The 21,280-nt window shown below is 39.3% G+C and overlaps 2 protein-coding genes across 8 annotated transcripts in view; both read left to right on the forward strand.

Moving 5' to 3' along the window:
* Positions 1–2,407, forward strand: part of LOC112871931 (myb/SANT-like DNA-binding domain-containing protein 3) — a 129,400-nt gene extending 126,993 nt beyond the window's left edge. For all 7 annotated transcript variants that reach the window (XM_086683602.1, XM_086683601.1, XM_086683600.1 and 4 more), the window contains one exon: positions 1,284–2,407. In XM_086683602.1, the coding sequence (XP_086539728.1) occupies positions 1,284–1,368 (85 nt within the window). In that variant the 3' untranslated portion in view covers positions 1,369–2,407. The remainder of the gene's footprint in view (positions 1–1,283) is intronic.
* CAVIN4 (caveolae associated protein 4) lies at positions 1,586–12,666 on the forward strand. The gene is made up of 3 exons (XM_025914663.2): positions 1,586–1,723; positions 2,867–3,322; positions 10,724–12,666. The coding sequence occupies exons 2-3, from the start codon at positions 2,915–2,917 to the stop codon at positions 11,399–11,401; spliced, it is 1,086 nt and encodes a 361-aa protein (XP_025770448.1). The 5' UTR covers positions 1,586–1,723; positions 2,867–2,914; the 3' UTR covers positions 11,402–12,666.
* Positions 12,667–21,280: the final 8,614 nt, after the last annotated feature.

Raw genomic sequence — 21,280 nt, forward strand, 5'->3', positions numbered from 1 at the left:
ATCTTCCATTAAAAGGATGTTCCCACTGACTCACTGAGCAAGACTGCATGAGTAAAATTTTCTTCTTTTATATTTGGAATCTTCTTTTATGTTTTGAGACCCCTAGAATGACAATAGCAGGGACCTCAAACATCATCTTAGCCAAACACCTTTATTTTATAGATGACAAAACCATGGCCCCAGGAAGTTGGAATTTTTCCAAGGTCATGGTGAGTTGGTGACAGTTAAAGAGGTTTGCTTGGCTTCTTAACCATGAAATGGACGTGATTTCATCACTGTCTACCTCAAAGTGTTTTTATGAGGATTAGTGAGATAAAATTTGCAAAAAACAGCATATAAGATGAAAGTGTTAACACCAAGGCTTTTAAGTCAAGGCAAAGCAGTGCTCTTTGAAACTGAACTAGAAACAGAGAACTTTAGGAATATTCCTTGTCACAAGACTTTCTTTCCATTAGATTATAAATACCTTGCTGGCAGAGATTTTAGAGGTTTGTACAACTTTTAATATTTCATATGTAGGAAAAGGAGATTGCACAGCTAGTTTTTAGCAGAGTCCAAACTCAGAATTCATCCCAGTGCCTTTGTTCCACACTGCATACCACAGCACTTTGTGCATAGTAAGAGCTCGTATGTTTGCATTCTGGTGGGCAGGCACAAGAGCAATTACAGCACAATGAGATTGATACCACCACGGAGAAACATGTACACTAAAGGGAAAGCAGAGTCCAAGACTATCCCTTATCCCCAGGATGACAGTTCTTTATTGGGTTCTGTGATTTGCCCAAGCAGGGTGCAGAAAAACTTCTTTCGAGTCCTTGTCTAAAATTGCTAAGCATTTCCTGTCTATTCATATCTGAGGTTAATAAGCACACTTCTTCCCGATTACTCCCTCGTCCAAGCTGTTCTTGTCACTTTGGGGGTGTCATAATGCTCAGAGGAAGTACATGGATCAGGATCCTTTATACTATCCTAGGTTTATATGTTATTGGTCACCGCAGCTAGGGAGTTGTCAGGCCAGAAGAAGGGCGGGGAAGTGCATCTGCAGTAGAGACCCAGGAGTGAGCTTTGCTTGTGCTTACACCTGCATTCTGTACCTAACCTCTAGTCCCCAGCTGTGTAGGGAAAATAGCAGTCTGACACGTTGGTCCTCAGCTTGACTTGCATCAAACAGCATCCTGTTTCTCATTAAGGCTTTATGTGTGAAATGTGTATTACTTTGGAAACATTTGAAATATCTTAAACAAAATGACCTTTTTCTTTTCTTTATTTTTTTAATTCAACAGAAAATGCCCTAAAAACAACAGAGGACGGCGGCAGAAGCAAAACCTAGGTCATTTTACTTCAGATACGTCATCCAGAATGGTTTAAACTGATGACTTTTATATGTACACTGACCATGTGATGTACATTTATTATGTCTTTTTTTAAAGAATGGAAATATTTATTTCAGAGGCCTTATTTTTGGACATTTTTAGTGTAGTACTGTTGGCTCGTATTTAGAATATTCAGCTACAACAGTTTTGGACTGTTTCGTAGTCTTTGTTTTATGTTTTTAAATACAGAAATTGATTTCACAAATTTATACCACATGGTAATTCTAAGACTTGTTCTTTACCCATGGAATGTAATATTTTTGCAAAGATGGACCACTTCACAAATGGTTACAAAGTCATACCCACTTCTTCCACAGTGACCACAACAAATGACCAAGCATGAACTAAAGGTAAAGATGTTTACAGATTACTTTTCTTACAAAAAAAGATAAAAAATCTAGAAGACACTGTGTTTAAATAGACATTTAAATGTTTTTTGAGATTTAGTAACTGATTTTTTAGACCCTGCCTATCGCATGAACTGTAGAGCTGTGTGTTAGATGTGAAATATTTATAAGCTGTATGGATTGGAATTTGATTATTCCTCTCTTTGAAAAAATAATTCTGATAATTTGGAAAGATATCTGGTAGCCAAGATGGAACAGATCACTGAAAAGTAGGTTTAGGTATTGTGAAAATGGTCTGTTTAACAAACAGATTGGAATAAAGCCTTCTCTATCAGTTAAACTACTTTAATACACATTCATTTTTAAAAAAATATTTGTTTTAACATAAATAAATTGTATCAGTGTTTGTGAATAAAATGCAAAAATGATTGTTAATGATGGGTGCTCTTAAAGTGAGCTTAAAAATTATCTAAGACCTCTATCCAAATTTGTCCTGTAGTAATAGTTATATTAATAGATTGTTGGTGTTTAAAGATCTGAAGTGTGAGTAGAATGTATTCAGCTGTTTAACATGTAGTTTAGATAATCAGAAGTATGCATGTAGAATTTAAGAATATGTTAAAAATTAAATATTAATTTTAATACTTGGTTTGGAAAAGCATGTTATAATATAATGTTTTCACTATATGGCCTCTGTTTTGGTGTGTTTATTTTACTACATTCTTTGATATTGATAAATCGGTACATTTAATGTGTGAAGTAAGTACAAAAATTTTCAGTTCAGAATTCCCCTTTGCTTTTTCAAATACTGCTTCAAATTATTTAATGGCAAAAGCTTCCCCCAATATTTAGTGTTTGCTTTTTTTGATCATTTGGTTTCTAGGCTTAATATTAGTAACATGGTGGCTTCAGGGAACTTTTTTGTTTTAAAGCTTTCCTCTTCTCTCCACACAGTCTTATTTGAGTCCATTAGTCAGTCACCAAGCATGTTTGGAACAGTACCCAGTGCTCTGCAAGGATTCATATTGCAGAACAGTCACGTGTGGGTATTTGTAGTTATAAATACTTGACCAGTCTCCAGGGGTGGGGTTTCCAACCCTTTATACAACCCTGTTGCCTGTTATCAAGCTAACTTTTTGCTCTTAGTGCCAGAATTGATTGTGGTGGGACATCTTTCACTGAGAAATAAGTAAAATGGAACATAATGGGTCTGCTTCAAATGCTGATAAAACCCATCAGAATCGCCTGTCAAGTGTTACAGAAGATGAAGACCAAGACGCTGCTCTTACCATTGTGACTGTGCTGGACAAAGTAGCCACCATCGTGGACAGTGTGCAGGCAAGCCAGAAGAGACTAGAGGAGAGACACAGGGAAATGGAAAATGCTATAAAATCTGTCCAGATTGACCTGTTGAAGCTTTCACAGTCACACAGCAATACAGGCTACGTCATTAACAAGTTGTTTGAGAAAACTCGAAAAGTCAGTGCTCACATTAAAGATGTGAAGGCCCGGGTGGAGAGGCAGCAAACTCACGTGAGAAAAGTTGAATCCAAGCAAGAGGAAATAATGAAGAAAAACAAATTTCGTGTGGTAATATTCCAGGTAAGATTGCCACTTGTGTTTTGCTTGGTTACTGAAAAATCTTAACATCCTTGAATTGCCAACCAGTCCTATCAGAAGTTTCCAGCATCTCGTCATTACTATTGTATTTATTCATGAAGTGGCATTCTGTATTAGCAAGAATCTCAGGATAAAGCCATTACTGTGTTGACTAATGTACTATCCTATCAGTATTTTGAGCTTCTCAACCATTTTGTGTAATATGAACTGTGGATCAGAGCTGAGGCTATTTCTTGCCTTTGAAACTTAATATTGGTAAGACTCCTCCAGCATATTAGCCATATCAGCATGATGCCCTTTCATACATTGAGAGTGTTAGTTCTAGAAGAGATCTAAGAAGGCTGTAGTTTAAAACACCTAAAAAGAGAAATGGAGGATAGTAATCCCACAATGTGGTTTTCCCCCTTCTATGGAGACCCTGGAAAGTCCTAAACAGTAAAATGTAAACTTTTCAGAATGTTGTTTCTCTGTTGGAATTTTTACTTGTGAGAATATGTAAAATAATTACAATAAGCAAAACTATTACTTAACAATCAGGCAGTTGTTTTTATGTTTCTTATAATATAGTTTTGTTACAGTTTTACAAGCATAGGAGTCAATTATATAAGTAATTGCTTATAAATGCTTAGTCTTTTGACTTAGCCTATTTAATATAGTAGTTTTTGTGTGGCATTGTGTATTGTGCTAAGTTCTTATATTACTCTGCACTTGGCACTCATATTTTTTGAAATAGGAACACATCCATGGCAAGATGCATAATATTTATAATATGTTTTATAACTCTTACAAATCAAAAGGAAAAAGTTGAACTCTCGTCCTGTGGTAGGAAAACTGAGAGTCATTATCAGACTGTTCACAAAAGACAAATGAGAAGAATTCCATTTTCACCCATTTAAATATTTTCAGTTATTAAAACATATACCCAGAGTTTAAGGGTACTTTCATATTCTGCTGGTTAGGAGTATTAACTGGTACAACATTTCTGGAGGGAAGTTTTTGTAGTATGTTATTAAGAACCTTCACAAACCTTCGGGCACCAAAATTTTACGTCAAAGAATTTTTCTAAGCATAAAATCAGGAATGTGTGTAGGGATGTTCACCAGTGTATATATAATATACAGTGTTATCGTGGTGTATTTTAAAAATAGATGGCTATCCCTATGCATAGGAAAAAACCCTAGAAGAGCAAAACCAAAATGAAATAAGAACACAGTTGGATTATGTACGTAGGCAGATATTTGTAAGACACTAAGGATGTGGGCCACAACTCTCCACAGCATTCTTTACACATTCGGCAGGTCTCCATAGCACTCTATTGACTGATACAGTTACACTGGCATGAAAGAGTAGTATTTTGGATCTGTTTTTAAGAACGTGTTTTATTTAAGAAGAGACCAGTCCCAGTGTTAGTGCATGTAATAGGGATCTAGATTTGGTACTAGAGAATGTAGGGTCCATTCTTCAGTTCACCTTCCAAGGGCATCAGCAGGAAGGGGTTGTGTTGCACCCTTCACTTGCATGGGGCATGCCCGGCAACATTCTTGGCATCTAGCATTTCTCCTGAGAACCTTTATGGAGAGTGGGCCATGTACCAATCAAGATCTACAAAAGCTAGAGGAAAGAAGTTTCCGAAAAGTTCTAATTGAACTTTTGTCAGTTGGTCTGTTGACCTAATTTGTTTTTTATAGTTAAGATTATTTTCTTTATTCACCTATTTATTACCTGACGCTTGCTATTTTTTTCTCTTTGAACTCCTATAGTTACTTGAACAAGTCAAAGATTAGTATGTAAAAAACAACTGAGAGGCACTAATTTAAGTCAGATCTTATTCCTGGTAAGATATAATGCTGTGAAGGTTCTATGAAATTAAGTTGCTCAGGGTCAGCAATGGTTTGTCAGTAAGCAGTTGCTCTTTTATGATGGCAGAGCTTCTAGAGAAAAGATAAAGGCAATTAAGAATGGATTTGATGATTCTTTAGCTGTTAGAACACTATATAGTATTCACATGGTTATTCTTAGTTAAAATTAGTTTCTACACTTCATTCTCATAGTTAATACATGTAAGTGGTTATTTTGAGATCACCTGTCCTTCTAAAATGAACTTAAAGCTGGAGTAATTCAGCTGTAGTATACTTTCATTTCCATTTGGGTTTTTCCTCAAAAAGTTTTCCCTAGTTACATCTTTTGGTGGCAATCTTTTTTCTTTTTTTAATGTTTTATTTATTTATTTTTGAGAGAGAGTGTGAGTGGGGGGAGGAGGCAGAGAGAGGCGCGGACAGAGGAGCCGAAGTGGGCTGTGTGCTGACAGCAGCAAGCCTGATGCGGGGCTCGAGCTCACGGACTGCAAGATAATGACCTGAGCTGAAGTTGGACGCTCAACCGACTGAGCCACCCAGGTGCCCCTTGGTGGCAATCTTTATTGGCATTTTATTTCCCACAGTTGTGTATGGCTGAGCTTTCACCTAATCCTGGACATTTGCATTTAAAAAACTATCTGCTAGTTTTCATTAATTATCATTTCTCCTTAACATACGTCCACTTTGATGACCTTCTCATGAAAGCCAGCAGTCTTACCATCTCTTTTAACAACTTTGCTTACAAACCACATGTCTGCACTTACCAAATGAGATATTTGGTTATTCCCTAGTGACAAATCCCAGACTTCTGTGTATTCGGAAGTCCCCTGGCTATGTTACTTTGATAGGGCCCACTTTACTCTCATCATAGTACTCGTTTTGTTACAAAAATCATCGTTTTATCTGGTCTTTTACATAAAAAGAGATATAATAATTATTTGGAAATCAACCGTAACCCAGCCTATAATCTTTAATTATTATTACAGCGTATTCGTCATTAACTCATGGTATCTCTGACTCATAGGAATTGCAACAAATAGATCCGTGTAACAAGTACTTTCTCTTACTCTACCTCTGTTTTGTTTTTTAAGCCTGATTTTGTATAATTTGTGCATTGAAGAGAAGGGTATGTGATTCCTGAGTTAAGCTATATCTGATTCCTTCACAGCAAGACTGTGAGGGTTTTTCCCCCTACTAAGCAGTAATTATTCTTTGGCTCCTTCCTATTCTAATTATACCTTCTCAGGCCATACCAACCCACTTGGTGTTGCTGAAGCTACTCCCTGTAGCAGGTGTCAGGAAAGGAGAGGAATAATTTTGCTGCTTTCACTGATTCATCTGAGAGCTATGACACGCCCACCTGCCTTTTCTTCTTTTTTTCAAAGCTGCTAGATAGACTCTCCAATCCTGTAGCCAAAGAATTTAATTTTAAGCAAGTATCCAAATAAATTAGGTTCCAAGGACCTTCTTGACTATCAGGCTGATAGGTTTTTGGAATAAACCTGTTTCTTACATATTTATTTAATTTATTTTATTGAACAGATTTAAAACAATGTTTTTATGTTTATTTATTTTTGAGAGAGAGAGAGACAATGTGAGTGGGGGAGAGGTAGAGAGAGAGAGGGAGACACAGAATGCGAAGCAGGCCCCAGGTTCTGAGCTGTTAGCACAGAGCCCAACATGGGGCTCGGACCCACGAACCTCAAGATCATGACTTGAGCCGAAGTCAGATGCTCAACCAACTGAGCCACCCAGGTGGCCCTTATTGAACAGATTTAATTTAGATCTCAAGTAGGAGCACAGTTTCTTTTAGAAATTGTAACTCATGAGGGGTGCCTATGTGACTCAATTGGTTAAGTGTCTAACTTTGGCTCAGGTCATGATCTAGTGGTTTCTAGAACCCCATGTCAGGCTCTGTACTGACAGCTCCAGAGCCTGAGGCCTGCTTTGGATTCTGTGTTTCTCTTTTTCTCTACCCTTCCCCCATTCGTGCTCTCTCTCTCTCTGTGTGTGCCCCCCTCATCTCTTTGTACTCTCTCTCTCTCAAAAAATAGTAAACATTAAGAAAATGATATATGCAAAGGCATTATACTGGAAATTCAAAATAGAAATTTTAACTCATGGATTCCCTTAAGAGTCTCATGATCCTTAAAGTCTTGCCTGTTTAGTTTTGGAAATAATCCCTAAATAGTAAGTTGGGATTCTTTAGCAGCTGTGTTTCTGGGCTGGTTCTCAAGGGTCCCCAGTGTCTGCTATGTTCCCAAACCCAATCTTCATCCTTATCCTTTGACACATATGACATAGTTGGTCCCTCCCTCTCATCTTGAAACTTGTTTTCCCTTGGCTTCTGAGGGTGCTACTCTCTTTGGATTTCTTCCTGCCTCAATAGCTGATACTTCTCCTTTTTTGGTTCTTTCTCATCTTTTCCTTCTACAGTTTTGAAATCTATCTTAGAAATCCAAAATCCAAAAATTTCTAAAAATTAAAATTTTCTCATAACATACTGGGTAGCTTGCTACCTAGGGTTGACCTGAACCCATTTGGTGGCAAAACCTGACCTGAAATAGCACAAGGCTGTTTATATACTCTTTTTTCTTTCCTTTTTTTTTAAAGGCAACTGCCACCTTCTTCTTCTTCTCCTTCCTCCTCCTCCTCCTCCTCCTCTTCTTCTTCTTCTTCTTCTTCTTCTTCTTCTTCTTCTTCTTCTTCTTCTTCTTCTTCTTCCTCCCCCTCCTCCTCCTCCTCCTCCTCCTCTTCTTCTTCTTCTTCGGATGTTTATTTATTTTTGAGAGAGAGAGATAGACAGAGTATGAGCAGGGGAGGGGCAGAGACAGAGGGAAACACAGAATCCGAAGCAGGCTCCAGGCTCTGAGCTGTCAGCACAGAGCCCGACGTGAGGCTCAAACCCATGAACCATGAGATCATGACCTGAGCTGAAGTTGGATGCTTAACGGACGGAGCTACCCAAGCGCCCCCTACTCTTTCTTTTCCCTTTTTTTTTTTTTAGGTTTATTTATTTATTTATTTAGAGAGAGAGTGTGTGCATGAGTGGGGGAGGGGCAGAGAGAGGGAGAAGGAATCCCAAGCAGGTGCCACACTGTCAGCACAGAGCCTGATGCAGGGTTCTATCCCCAAAACTGTGAGATCATGACCTGAGCTGAAATCAAGAGTTGGATGCTTAATTGACTGAACCACCCAGGGTGCCCCTGTTTATACTCTTTATTGCACCTTATAGTGAACATTCATTCATATTCATGTCACAAAATTGTTTCTTCCCAAGATCTGACTGGAGATGTAATGTAAAAGTTATTTTCCTCAAATCTGAAATGTTCTGAATTCTGAAATGTACCTTGGCCCCAAGGAGTTTGAATAACATTAAGTGTTGTCCCATTCAGTCAGTCTCTTAATAGTCTCCTCCATCTGGTCTCATGATTTTTAATTCTTGACATTAATGACTCCAAAATTTATATCTATCTCCAGTCCAGACCTGTTTCCTGAATTCCAAATTTGTATACTCAGCTGCCTACTTGACATCTCAGATCTCATCTTTCCCCTCTAGTTTCTTCCACCTGCTTTCTTCCCCATGTCAGTTAATGGGAAATCTAACCTTGTGCTTGAAAATCATCCTTGACACTAACACTCCACATCCAAATCTAGCAGTAAGTCCTGTCAGCATCTACCTTCCCAGTAGATCTGGAATCAGACTGCTTCTTACCACCGCCTCTGCCAACACCCTCATTCATCTCTCACCTGACTTACCTCAGTGGTCTCCAACTGGTCTCCTTGCTTCTTATCTCGCCCCCTAGAGCCTGTTCTCAGTAGAGCAATCCTCTTACAGCATGGGTCAAATCATGTTGCTGTTCTCAAAACTTTTTAAAAGGCTTCCTATCAGACTCAGAATAAGAGCCATGGTCCTTATTATTAGATATAGAACCCCTACATAAGCTGGCCCTCTTGCTACCTCTCTTACCCCCTTTCCCCTTTTTGCCCCTTGATCTCTCTGCTCCTGCCATGCTGCCTTCTTGCTGTTTTGGTTTTCCTCTCAGATATATGCATTACCTTCAGGTCTAGGCTAGGATGTCATCTTATCAGTGAAGCCTTTCCAAGCATCCTCCTCAGTCACTGTATATCTCTCTTCCCTACCTTATTTTTCACTTTAGCATTTACCACCATCCAACAGACTATATATTTAACTTGTTTATTTCTCTCTCTACAAGAATATAAGCTCTTTTACTCTGCTTTCTCCACAGGAGTTTCTCAGTTCCTAGAACATTGACTGGTGCATGGTAGGTGCTTAGAAACTATTTGTTGAATGAAGGTCTGTGCCCTTTTTGATTGAATAGTTATTTATTGAGTATAACTACTATGCACAAGGCTCTCTGATAGATACTGGGCATAAAACATAAATAAGACACATCTCTGCTTTCATCGAACCTATTATTTAGTGAAGGCCTCAGTATATAAATGAGCAGAGTTCCAATTCATTCAAACAGTGGTATTAGTGGTATTATAAGTAGAGGTATGCACATGTCATTCTGGTGTAAATTGGAGAAAGAATTAGCTTCTTGAGGAAAGTTGGGGACTTTTTAATTGATTCTTGAAGATTTTGTTGACAGAGCTGAAAAGAGGTGAAAGGGATTAAAGTGAGCAAAAAAAAAAAAAAAAAAAAAAAGAATAGTGAAAAAGAAAGATACAAACAGGCATGGAGGGATGAAAACACTGTGTTTGAGGAGTAGAGAGTGGTTGTGTGTTGCTGGACTGGAAAGTAGGTTTAGCTCAAACTGAAGAGCCTTCTGATCATACTAAAGAACTAAACTCTCTCCTTTGAGTATTTATGAGTTCCCAAAAGTTTTAAAGTAGAGAAAGGATGTGATAAGAGCTATGCTTTAGAAATATTTCCTGGGAAATACTTAGGTGATGCTTTGGAGGTAGACATATTATTGTACAAGCTCAGGTCTGAGGTGACAGGGGCCTGAATTAGGACATTGGTAGTGGCAAGGAGGAAGGAGGAGGGGACAGGAGTTACTAAGCAGTGTTATTGAGAGTGCTTGGTGACCTGTTGGACATGGGATGACAAGGAGGGGAAATATTGGGGTTGAATATTCTCAGATTTCTATTCGGGTGGCACCTGGATGGTTGCTGGTACTGAGAAACCCAGGAAAAGAAGATGTGGAGAGGATGCTGGGTCGACCTTAATTTTTGGACATGTTAAGTTTGAGGTGTCCCTGTTACATCCAGGTGAAGTCTATCATTTAGAATTGCATCTTCATCTTAGGAGAAGAGGAGAGGTGAAGATAAAATATTTGTGAGTTTGCTTACAATTGGATCTGAATACAGAAGAGTAGATCAGTTTGCTCTGATTGAACTTGGGAGATAAAGCAAAATAGGACACAGAGAGAGAAACCCTGAGAAATATTAATAGTTAAGGAGCAGGCAGAAGGTGAACAGCCCATGGAGGAGATTGAAAAGGCATGGCCAGAAGGTAAAAGAGCTGATGTCTAACATGCTTTCTTTTTCTCTCCTTCAGGAGGAGATTCGGTGTCCGACATCCCTGTCTATTGTTAAAGACAGAAACCTAACTGAGAATCAAGAGGCTGAAGACGATGTCTTTGACCCTCCAATAGATCTGTCTTCGGATGAAGAGTATTATGTTGAAGAAAGCAGATCTGCCAGACTTAGAAAGTCAGGCAAGGAGCGCATTGATAATATCAAAAAGGCATTTTCCAAAGAAAACATGCAGAAGACACGGCAGAATTTTGACAAGAAAGTGAACAGAATTAGAACTAGAATAGTGACCCCGGAGAGGAGAGAAAGGCTAAGGCAGTCGGGAGAAAGGTTAAGGCAGTCGGGAGAGAGGCTGAAACAGTCAGGGGAAAGGTTTAAGAAATCCATTTCTAACGCAGCTCCCTCAAAGGAAGCTTTTAAGATGCATAGCCTTCGGAAAGCTAAAGACCAAACTGTGGCTGAAGATGCAGAAGAGGTCAGGGAGATGGGTGTGGACATCATTGCCAGGAGCGAGTCTCTGGGCCCCATCACTGAGCTCTACACTGATGAGCTCAGTGAAACAGACCGTGAGGAAGCCAGGGCTGTATATCCTCCCACAGAAGGAGGGGAAATCTCAACCCCCGAGGCTTTAAAAGTTACTTTTAAACCCCAGGTGAAAGTGGAAGATGATGAATCTCTTTTGTTAGATTTAAAGCAGTAATCATGAAGAAGAACTAAGTATATTATAGGTATAAAAGTTTTTAATCACAAGGTTCTAGTTTAATAGCATAGTCACTTACATTGATAGTATAGTCATTTAAATTTATAAAATAGTGAAGTCATTTACATTTATTTATGGGAAAACATGAGTGATATAGCTGGATTCATTTCTGATGTTTAAAATCTTAAAAATAACACGAGTATTGTATACATTTCCTTATAACTTCCTTGGGAATTCTTTTTTTCTCCCCTGGGCTAACAACTTTCCCTTTTATGTCATTCTCATGGCAGCTGTGGATTTTTAAGTTCCTTTCTATTGCCCAGCAGAAAAGTAGTCTCCTAGTGAGGGCCAATTAGGTATTTGGTGTCTAAAACAAATGAAGGTAAATTTCTGGCCATCATTTGCAAGTAAACTCTCAATTTTGGCCTAGATTGATGTTGTGGCCAAGCTCCAAGGGGAATAACCCATGTGTGGATTATATCATCCATATGTTCAAATAGAGTCATTAGTAAATTAGTAGTCATACCTCTTTTTGATGTTTTTGCATAAAAAATGAAGTTCTGGACTTGAGCATTTGGTTCTGGCATTTTAGCTTTGCTTACAGCAAGTTATTTGGCAAGTCATTAGTAAAATGGAGAGTTTGTCTATCCTATCTCAGAGGACTGTTGTGTGAAGATCAGAGGAAATGTGACACATTCTGGGGGAACAGGGAGCACATCCATAGAAAACAAACCCCACTGGTTCCTTAGGACTAGAATTGAAATAATTACACCTTATGAAAAAGACTTGAGCTCTAAGCATTGAGGACCTAGGTTGGACGGAAGCTAAAGTTGGTCTTCAGAAGCCTTTTCACAGAATCAGGAATGAAAAATAAATGTTGGAGTGACATCTTTTCGTCAAACACTAAAATCAGACCTTGGGTTTCAGTAGGGTCTTAGAATGTTTCCTGGAAACTCCTTTTTTTAATGTTTATTTACTTTTGAGAGGGAGAGAGACAGAGCATGAATGGGGGAGGGGCAGAGAGAGAGGGAGACACAGAATCTGAAGTAGGCTCCAGGCTCTGAGCTGTCAGCACAGAGCCCGACGCGGGGCTTGAACTCATGAACTGTGAGATCATGACTTGAGCTGAAGTCGGAAGCTTAACCGACTGAGGCACCCAGGCGCCCCTGGAAATTCCTTTCCTAATTTTCTTTTTATTTAAATCTATGGTGGACTAGAGCTATCTTTGAGCAGCATGAAGCATAAAACTATGGCTGTGTCTTCAAGAGGTTTTTCTAAATTCTTCCCTGATGCAGTGGATTTGGAAATGACCTTGTGTTTCTGTTTTCCAGAGTGAACCCCTCAGGGGCTGTCTGTCCAAAACAGTGTTCAAAGGAATTCATCATAGCTGGTTTGGGAGGATTCCAGATTCCATTTAACCATTAGCCTTAGATCTAGCCAATCCCAAAGTAGATATTATTGCTATCGAGAGGAATGGTCATACTGGTCCTGCACTTCTGCTATGTTTAAATCTTCTGGTTTTTTTTTGTTTTTTTTTTTTTTGGGACAGAGAGAGACAGAGCATGAACGGGGGAGGGGCAGAGAGAGAGGGAGACACAGAATCGGAAACAGGCTCCAGGCTCCGAGCCATCAGCCCAGAGCCCGACGTGGGGCTCAAACTCACGGACCGCGAGATTGTGACCTGGCTGAAGTCGGACGCTCAACCGACTGCGCCACCCAGGCGCCCCAAATCTTCTGGTTTTTTAATGAGGAAGAAATGATGAAATTGTTGAATTTGAAAAGTTTAGACAAGCAGCTTTCAGATCGATTTTAGATGCTCCTATGGTAGTTAAAAATTGTTATAAATGTACACACACACACACACACACACACACACACACACACCAGCTTTAAAGTATTTGACTATGTTACCCAGATATTTGGGTTTGGGAGTTTGATTCAATATCATTTCCTCTTCACTCTGTATGATTATATAAAATCATGAATTGTTCATCCCAAGTATCTTTTTATATTGAAAACTAAAGTGTTTACAACATTCTTTGAAAAGAATAATTTAAAAAAATGTTATAGTTTAGAAAGAGCTTAGATGCCTATATTTCCTTAAAGCCATAATAAAGTTGAATTTTAAAAAGATACTATTACAGAGTTTGATGTTGGTATCCTACTTGTAAATATTTTTACTAATAATGAAGACCAATAATATGGCATGAATTTGATATAGTAACCCTTTTATTTTTTTTTTTAATGTTTGTTTATTTTTAAGAGAGAGAGCATGAGGGGGGCAGGGGAGGACAGAGGGGAGAGGGAGTCAGAGGATCTGAAGTGGGCTCTGCGCTGACCAGAGAGCCCAGTGTGGGGCTCAATCTAATGAACTGTGAGATCCATGATCTGAGCCAAAGTAGGACGCTCAACCAACTAAGCCACCCAGGCACCCCTCATACAGTAAGCCTTCTTATAATAGATATGTTTCTAAGTTAAGATGAATATAGAAAGTTAGAATCTCTTTGTTTTTTTCTAGCCCTACACAGAATAAATATCAATTGGGCTAAAATATTTTTCTGCAAATATTGCTGTCAAGGAATTTTTGTAAAGATTGCTTACTGACCCATTGTATAACTAGACCTGACATTATGGAACATTTCCCATATAGATACATTTGAATTTTGATGTGGAAGGCATTATAATCTGATAGGCTGTTCATCATGGTAGACTTTGTACAATGCTAGAAACACAATTTTATGTTGCCAGAGGTTCACTGAAATCTTATACTGCTTTCTTGGTACTAGGATTTTCCCCTCCATGTCGCTTATGTCTCTTGACATTTTCCACCATATTTAGGGTATTTCTCAATTCCACATTCCTAATTTTTTCTCTTTTCACCCTGTTTTCTTAATGTAAAGAATGTCATTTAAAAAAAATTTTTTTTTAAGTTTATTTTGAGAGACAGAGCAGAGGAGGGGCAGAGAGAGGGGGAGAGAATCCCAGGCAGGCTCCATGCTGTCAGAGCAGAGCCCGATGTGGGGCTCGAACTCACGAACCACGAGATCATGACCTGAGCTGAAACCAAGAGTCAGACACTCAAGCAACTGAGCCACCCAGGCGCCCCAAGAATGTCATTTTTTATAGGCTGCAAAATCACACACTGCCATTTAATGCAGAGTATTCTAGTCAACATTCCTTATTTCAAAAGTTCTCAGACAACACAAAATAGATTTTCTGTTTATTTTACTCTTCTGTGTGTTAAAAAAAATTTTTTTAATGTTGATTTATCTTGAGAGAGAGAGAGCACAAGAGGGGAGGGGCAGAGAGAAGGATAGACAGAATCCCAAGCAGGCTTCGCACCATCAGTGCAAAGCCCGATGCGGAGCTTGAACTTGTGAACCACCAGATAATGATGAGCTGAGATCAGGAGCCAGACACTTAGCCAACTGAGGCACCCAGGTGCCCCATTCTTCTGTGTTTTTGAAATTATACATGTTAGATTCTAAATAATGTATTCAATAAAACCATGAGTGGGATTTATCCTTTTTTTTTTTTTTTTCCTTTTATGAGGCAAAACCATGCAACATCTATAGACACTGAGGCCATGGAGCCTCGTAAGTACAGCTCTGTCTTATATGCATGATAGATTTAGGGGCTTTCCTCTAAGAGTTTATGGTGGTCTGGTTCTGGCTCATTCGTTAAAAAACAGGCCAAATGTGAAATAGTGATGAGGAGCATGGAAATTTAGAGAGTGTATTGGTGTGTGTGTGAACCTCCTTCAACAAGTTTTCATAAATTAAAAATATAAACCGGAATATAGTATTTTCATTTTGACTTCATTCTTTGCCATTGATGCACATTTAAGGGTTTGGTTTAGAACAAAGCCTGAAGTTCACTGTCACTCCGCCAGCTAAAGAGCATGGGTTATGTTACATAAAATAATTTCACAGAACCATTGTTAACTGTTCACGTAACTGTCCATTACGTGAAATTACTAGGCCTTTTTCTCTTTTGATACATGTTTTCTATAGCTCCTTTTATTGAACACTACTAAAAAAGTTACAGCTTACATTACCAAAATAAGTTGTTTTGGCATATTTGAGACAAGACTATGGGGAATGACAACTATGGTCTCAGTTCTATTTGAATTTTGGGCATGCTAGTACCTGGTCTGTAGTGAATGAAAAATTCTGAATTTTGTGTGCCATTCTTGTGACTGACTACCTCTGAGTTATGTGATGTGAGGTCAGAATTCTTCAGTGTATTTCATAAGTGAATAGGGGACCTAGGGTAAGTATCTCTTCACTGTGAGTCTCTTAGGACATCCAAGGATCCCTGAGAGGATGGAGTGGAGTGGCAGAATATACTCAGGCTTTGAATTTACTTTGGGCATCTTCCTAAAATCAGCTGTGCTTGTTTCCCCGCCCCCCCTCCCCCCACCCCCGGCTCTGCCTCTTGATGCCTTTGTTCATGTCATTTGTCTTCCTCTCATTCTGGGAGATGACTTTCAGGTTCAATGATAGTGTCGATTTTCTCATTTTAGCTTGCTTTGGTCACCTCCCACTCCCTAGGAAAGGTATGATTAATTTCTCCGTATATTCAATATATACAGCACCTTTATATGCCAGCTTCTTCTGTGTGAGGCACTGAGGATTCAAAGATGAATAGGATACAGTCTGTGTCTCTCCTTTCCCAACCCTTATCTTGGGCTTACAGCATTCTGGGAGACAGTCAAGCAAAATTTCAGCGGTGTGACTAGTGGTATGTATAAGATGATGGCACTGTAGGGATGGAAGTTGCTTATATAGAATTTTGATGATACATCTGTCATAGCACATTGTTCTAGTTAATTTGTTCTAGTTTATTTGTTTAACTGCCTTCTAGGCTAGACTATGCTTCTCAAGGGCAGAAGATGTATTTTATTCATCTTTGGGTCACTAGCACTTGGAGAGCCTCCCATGTGCTAGCAGCTATCATTAGATATCATGAAAGACATGGTTCCTCCACTTACCGAGCTTTTCCCTGGGTGGAGGAGCTAGGTAACCCAACATTATTGTGATAGGATCCACAGATGTAAAAAAAAAAAAAATGATGGGAGCATAGAGGAAGAGCATCTAACAAGCTGGTGAGGAGCTGCCAGAGAAAGCTAAAGAAGATATTTCAGCTGCCATTTGAAGACTAATGAAGAGTCAGCTAAATAACAGAATTCAAAGCAAGATTCAGCTAGAGAGGTTGTGTGAAGTGTTTTGGGTTTTATGTCAAAGGCCATTAGAGACCCACTGATCAATCTTAAGCCATGGAGTGCATGATTTATGTTTATGACAGGATGCTGTTGTTAGCATACCAGAGGCAGAGACACACAAGTTTCTAGCGCCCTTGAATATTTCTAGATGGGAGAGTAGCACCTAACCTACAGTATCAACAGAATTATGAATGGGATAAACTTGGATGTGGGTTGTGATGGAGAGAAAATGATAGCTAGAGCTTGGGCAAGCTATGCCATTCATTGAGACAGGAAACATGATATTGTGTCCAGGGATTCTAAGACTCCATTCGCCTGCTGCTCCTTTTACTCTCTGCTCTGATAGCCTTGGTTGCTAGTCCCTTGACATAGCCTGTATACCAAAGGACAGCCATGCCCATACTCCATAAGTTCCCACACTAGAGGTCTGCCTAATCTAGCCATTACGGTTCTCATCCATGCTTGAAGAAGAAAAGCCTGATTTGAAGGGATCCTTTCTTGGCTCTAGCAAGCATGTTGTCCTATCTACTGGGACTCCAAAGTCCTTGAGAGGTAGCATTACCTTTTAGTTTTAAGGACACACAGTTTCTCTCCCACCTGTATCTGCTTAAGGCCAGATTTCTGCTTGCTCATTGTATGCTACAAAGAAAAGCTACTCCTGATTCTTAGAATGTATTTTTTTTTCTACAATCGTTTGGCACCTGAAGATTCCAGCTAGAGCTGTGATTGACACTCCAGTGTCAAAGCAGCTGACATTACAGTGAAAGCTGCTATAACTTGGTACACTGACCAAGGCCAATTGCCCAGTTTTATGTAGCTACTCCTATCAGCTGCCATGGTTGTGGCATGAGCCTCAATCTCATTGTGGGTACTTTGGTTCTAATTCCCTGGTGTCTGTGATGTTAGATCTGAGTTAGGGCATCACAAATGTATTAGGGGTTTGAAGATGAGGTTTGATGGCAACCCATTTTCTTTTCTCCAAGGTTCTGGCTGATAGAGTTTATATAAGAACTGCCAGCAAAATGGAGACCGTCTTTATTACTGGCTGGGCAGAGGTCCAGTAAATCTCCCAAATGTAGAACATCTGGTAAATTCTGTTGGAAAATAGGCTTAGACCTAAGACAGGAGATAGGCTCTCCTGTCTCCCTGCCTGCTCTAGAGTGGCAGTGGGAGAGAGCAGCAAGGTTTGTGGAGTAGAAGCAGAGTTCATTGTATCAGCTAGTAGTGAAGCCCACAGGCCTGCCTCACATGCTTACCCAGAGGGAGCAGTGGAAATGGAAGACCTCTCCTCAGGTGAGCAGATAGCAAGGAGACTGGAGGCAGAGAGATTGGAGCTCCTGGGCTAGGAGCCACACAGCCTGGTTTGTGCTATTGGGGCCTAATGTGCAGAGTTAAACAGCCCAGTGAAGGTAGTTACTACTCCTTGGAGGCCTAATTTGGACACACTGAATTGAGGTGCTCATCTCCTTGGTAGAACCAAGTGGAGGATAGGAGGGTAGGATATTATAGAACCCAGCCCACAGGAGGAGAGGGCTGGAGGAACACAGTTGTCAGATAAAGTACAGATGAGTGAAATTGTGTATTTTTATGAGAAAATTGGGGCAGTTGGACTTTGAAGGAAGGGGTGGGTAAAGAAGTTGGCTGACTTCTAAATTAAGCTATTTTTTCCGAACAATTCTTGGACTCTCGTCTCAAGAACAATTTGTTCTGATCAGTCTGACCATTACCTTTGTGAGAGCAGAAATTCCCTACCCTCAAACATTGGCTAGTTTCCAAACCTTCCTGATATAATTCACTTTAAAATAGGAGAGACAATAAATATTGTCCTAAGCTTAGATTTAGAACTACAATGAGCACCACAGTCTGGGGAGTTTGGTTCAATTTCTTGCTGTGAGTCCAACTCCTGGCTGAAGTTTGTCTACAGCATAATGTTATAAAGCAGCCAAATTATCCTTAAAATCTTAAGGGCTAATAATATAACTTAGCAGAGTCTCATTAGGCCTTTTATCTAAATAAGCTTTAAATTCTCAACAAACTGGTGATGTAAATATCTTGTTTTAAAGTAAAATAAAATCCATTGAAATGAGTTTGTCATTTTAATTGTATTAACACCTTTCAAGTGGCCACATTTATTTGGAATGTTTCCATAAGGAGAAGAAATAAATTAACAGGATTATGCATGGGATATGTTTGGCTGTACTTCAAAGCAACGGAAAAGATTTCAGAGGGAAACAGTCATATGCTTCTCTACTTTAAAGAAATAGGACTAAATTTTCTTTAAAAGGAGAGAAAATATCCAAATAGGTCATAGGTTGTAGATCCAAGGAAAGTGCACCAAAATGTTCTCTATTGGAACTCATACATGTTCTTATATTAAACATCAGCAGCATTACAGACAAATCTGTGTTGGAGAGTAAAGCTGTTTAAAATTTACTAGTCATTCTTCCATATTCTTAAAAAATCATCTTCTAGTGATAATCTGCTCAAACATCTCCCTCCCCCCTCCCTTATTTATTTCCTTCCTTCCTTCCTTCCTTCCTTCCTTCCTTCCTTCCTTCCTTCCTTCCTTCCTTCCTTCCTTCCTTCCTTCCATTAGAATGACAGTGTCTGTGAGGGTGGAGGGGTTGGAAAGAGGCTAAATAATTGATTTGGGTCCAGAGGAGCCTGAATTTACTCCTAGTAGTTTGGTGGAACCCAGGCCATATGCATATGGTGGATTATTTTTCTTGACTTTCACTTTTTGTTTTTCTTTCACAGAAAGGACAATGGTTATTTTTTCCCCAGGGGCATGAGGTATAGGAATGGGAGAATGGACATGGAGATAATGAAACTTAATTGAGTCTTCTGGGCAAAAATACAACCCAGCTTCGAATTAAAGATCAAAGCAAAGAACACCTTTAAATAGTGCATATTGAATAATCTGGAGAAAGGTAACTGGGTGGTTTTCATTTGCATTGAGGACAAACCAAAATAAATGGGTTTCAAATACAGGGGATGGGAATGGGTTACCCACAAAGAAAGGCTCCTACTCTGCAGAAAACATCTTCCAAGGAGGGTTTAAGAATTGAACAATCTTCTATTTGGAGGCAGGGTAGTAAATAGACCTAGAGGTGAATGCATGCATCACGTTTTTGTTGTTCCCATAGTTTTCCACAGTGGGCAGCCATGATTGTCAAATAGTTCTTTTTGTAAAACCTTTTAAAATATTGTGCATGCATTCTCTCTGAGATGTTATATGAGTTAAGAGCAAGAGACTGTGCTTCTCATCAATAAGATAATGTCTCTCATACTTCCCATAATTCAGTGCCTTCTTTATATTAGGTTTTAAATAAGCATTCACTGAATGAAAACAAATGACTCTTGGAAGTCTGTCCCAGAGAGACACTGACAGTAAGTAAATGTAGTGTGTCGGGTGGTGATAAGTATTAGACGAAAAATAAGTCACTATGGGTGGTGTGGTGCAGGCTGGGTGCCATTTTAAAAAGGTGTCCAGGAGGACCTCTCTTGAGAAGATGGCCACAGTGTCCAGGTGTGTTCAGGGGAGAGTGTGGCTGAAGTGGGTGAGAATGGGGATGGTAGAGTCGGGTATTAATAGGCTGTGGTAAGGAGTTCAGTTGTTACTCTGAATGAGAAGGGAACAATTGGAGATTGTTGAGCAGAGAAGTGACATCATCTAATGTATTGGCCTAATTATACTTGTTGAGAAATCAAACTACTGTGTTGGTACAAAGAGCTAACTACAATTCCAGTCTTAGTTTACAGTACAAAAGAAATCCCCCAAACTCTAAACCTTTTTTTTCCATTTCTTGCTCTCTCCATAACAGCTTACCTCCCTGGCCACGTCCCAGTAAACCCCATTGCAGCTCAAGGCTGACATCTAGTGGGTACTTTCCTAACTTTATAAACCTACAATTTGGAACATCCTAGCTCCTGATTAGGAATAGAGGGTAGAAAATCAAAAGCAGGATAATAAAACAATTATTAGGAGAAGACTGATTTGCCTCCTTGTTTCTCTTTGGCTCATATTCAGGTAAGTTTGTATTTTTCTAGCAAATATTTTTAAAAAACTGTTGGGTTTAGCTACCAGATGACTGGGACATCAAAATCTTGGGCTGGTGAGGAGAGAATGAGCCAGAACCAATGGAATCAATGCTCTGGTTCTAGGGGTGGCCTGTGGTTTATTGTATGGAGTTTGGTTGACAATCAATTTACAAAACAGGTGTGATCTCATGAGTTGGGCACGATGGGAGAAAGTCCAAGACAGTGTGAAAAAACCCAAGTCAGGTGAGATTGGGTGTTACCGAAGCTTAGGCGGGATATTTCGGTGTATTAGTTCAAGCTTTAGCTTTATAATCGGACGTCTGGCTTCATGTCTTATTCTGCCATTTACTGCCTGTGAGAACTTTTACAGGTTGCACTCTCTGTATCTCAGTGTCGAAATAGTGCCCACTTTGCAAAGATGTTTTATTAAGTCATTTAATTTATGTAAAGCACTTAACACACTAGCATTTAGTATACAGTCAATAAGAGCTAAGTGTTACTGTTCACAGGAACCACAGGTAGGCATTAGAGGTAGAGAAGCAGATTGTTGTAGTAATACCACCTGCTTTGAATATATAGATATATTTTGCCCCCCACCACTTAGCATTAACAGA

This window comes from Puma concolor, chromosome D4 (assembly GCF_028749965.1).
Source record: "Puma concolor isolate L17-30 chromosome D4, mPumCon1.1.hap2, whole genome shotgun sequence".
NCBI lineage: Eukaryota > Metazoa > Chordata > Mammalia > Carnivora > Felidae > Puma > Puma concolor.

Coding starts and splice junctions, on each gene's coding strand:
- CAVIN4 (XM_025914663.2), top strand. CDS start 2,915: ATGGAACATAATGGGTCTGCTTCAAATGCTGATAAAACCCATCAGAAT. Junction 3,323..10,723: donor TTCGTGTGGTAATATTCCAG/GTAAGATTGCCA, acceptor TCTCTCCTTCAG/GAGGAGATTCGGTGTCCGAC.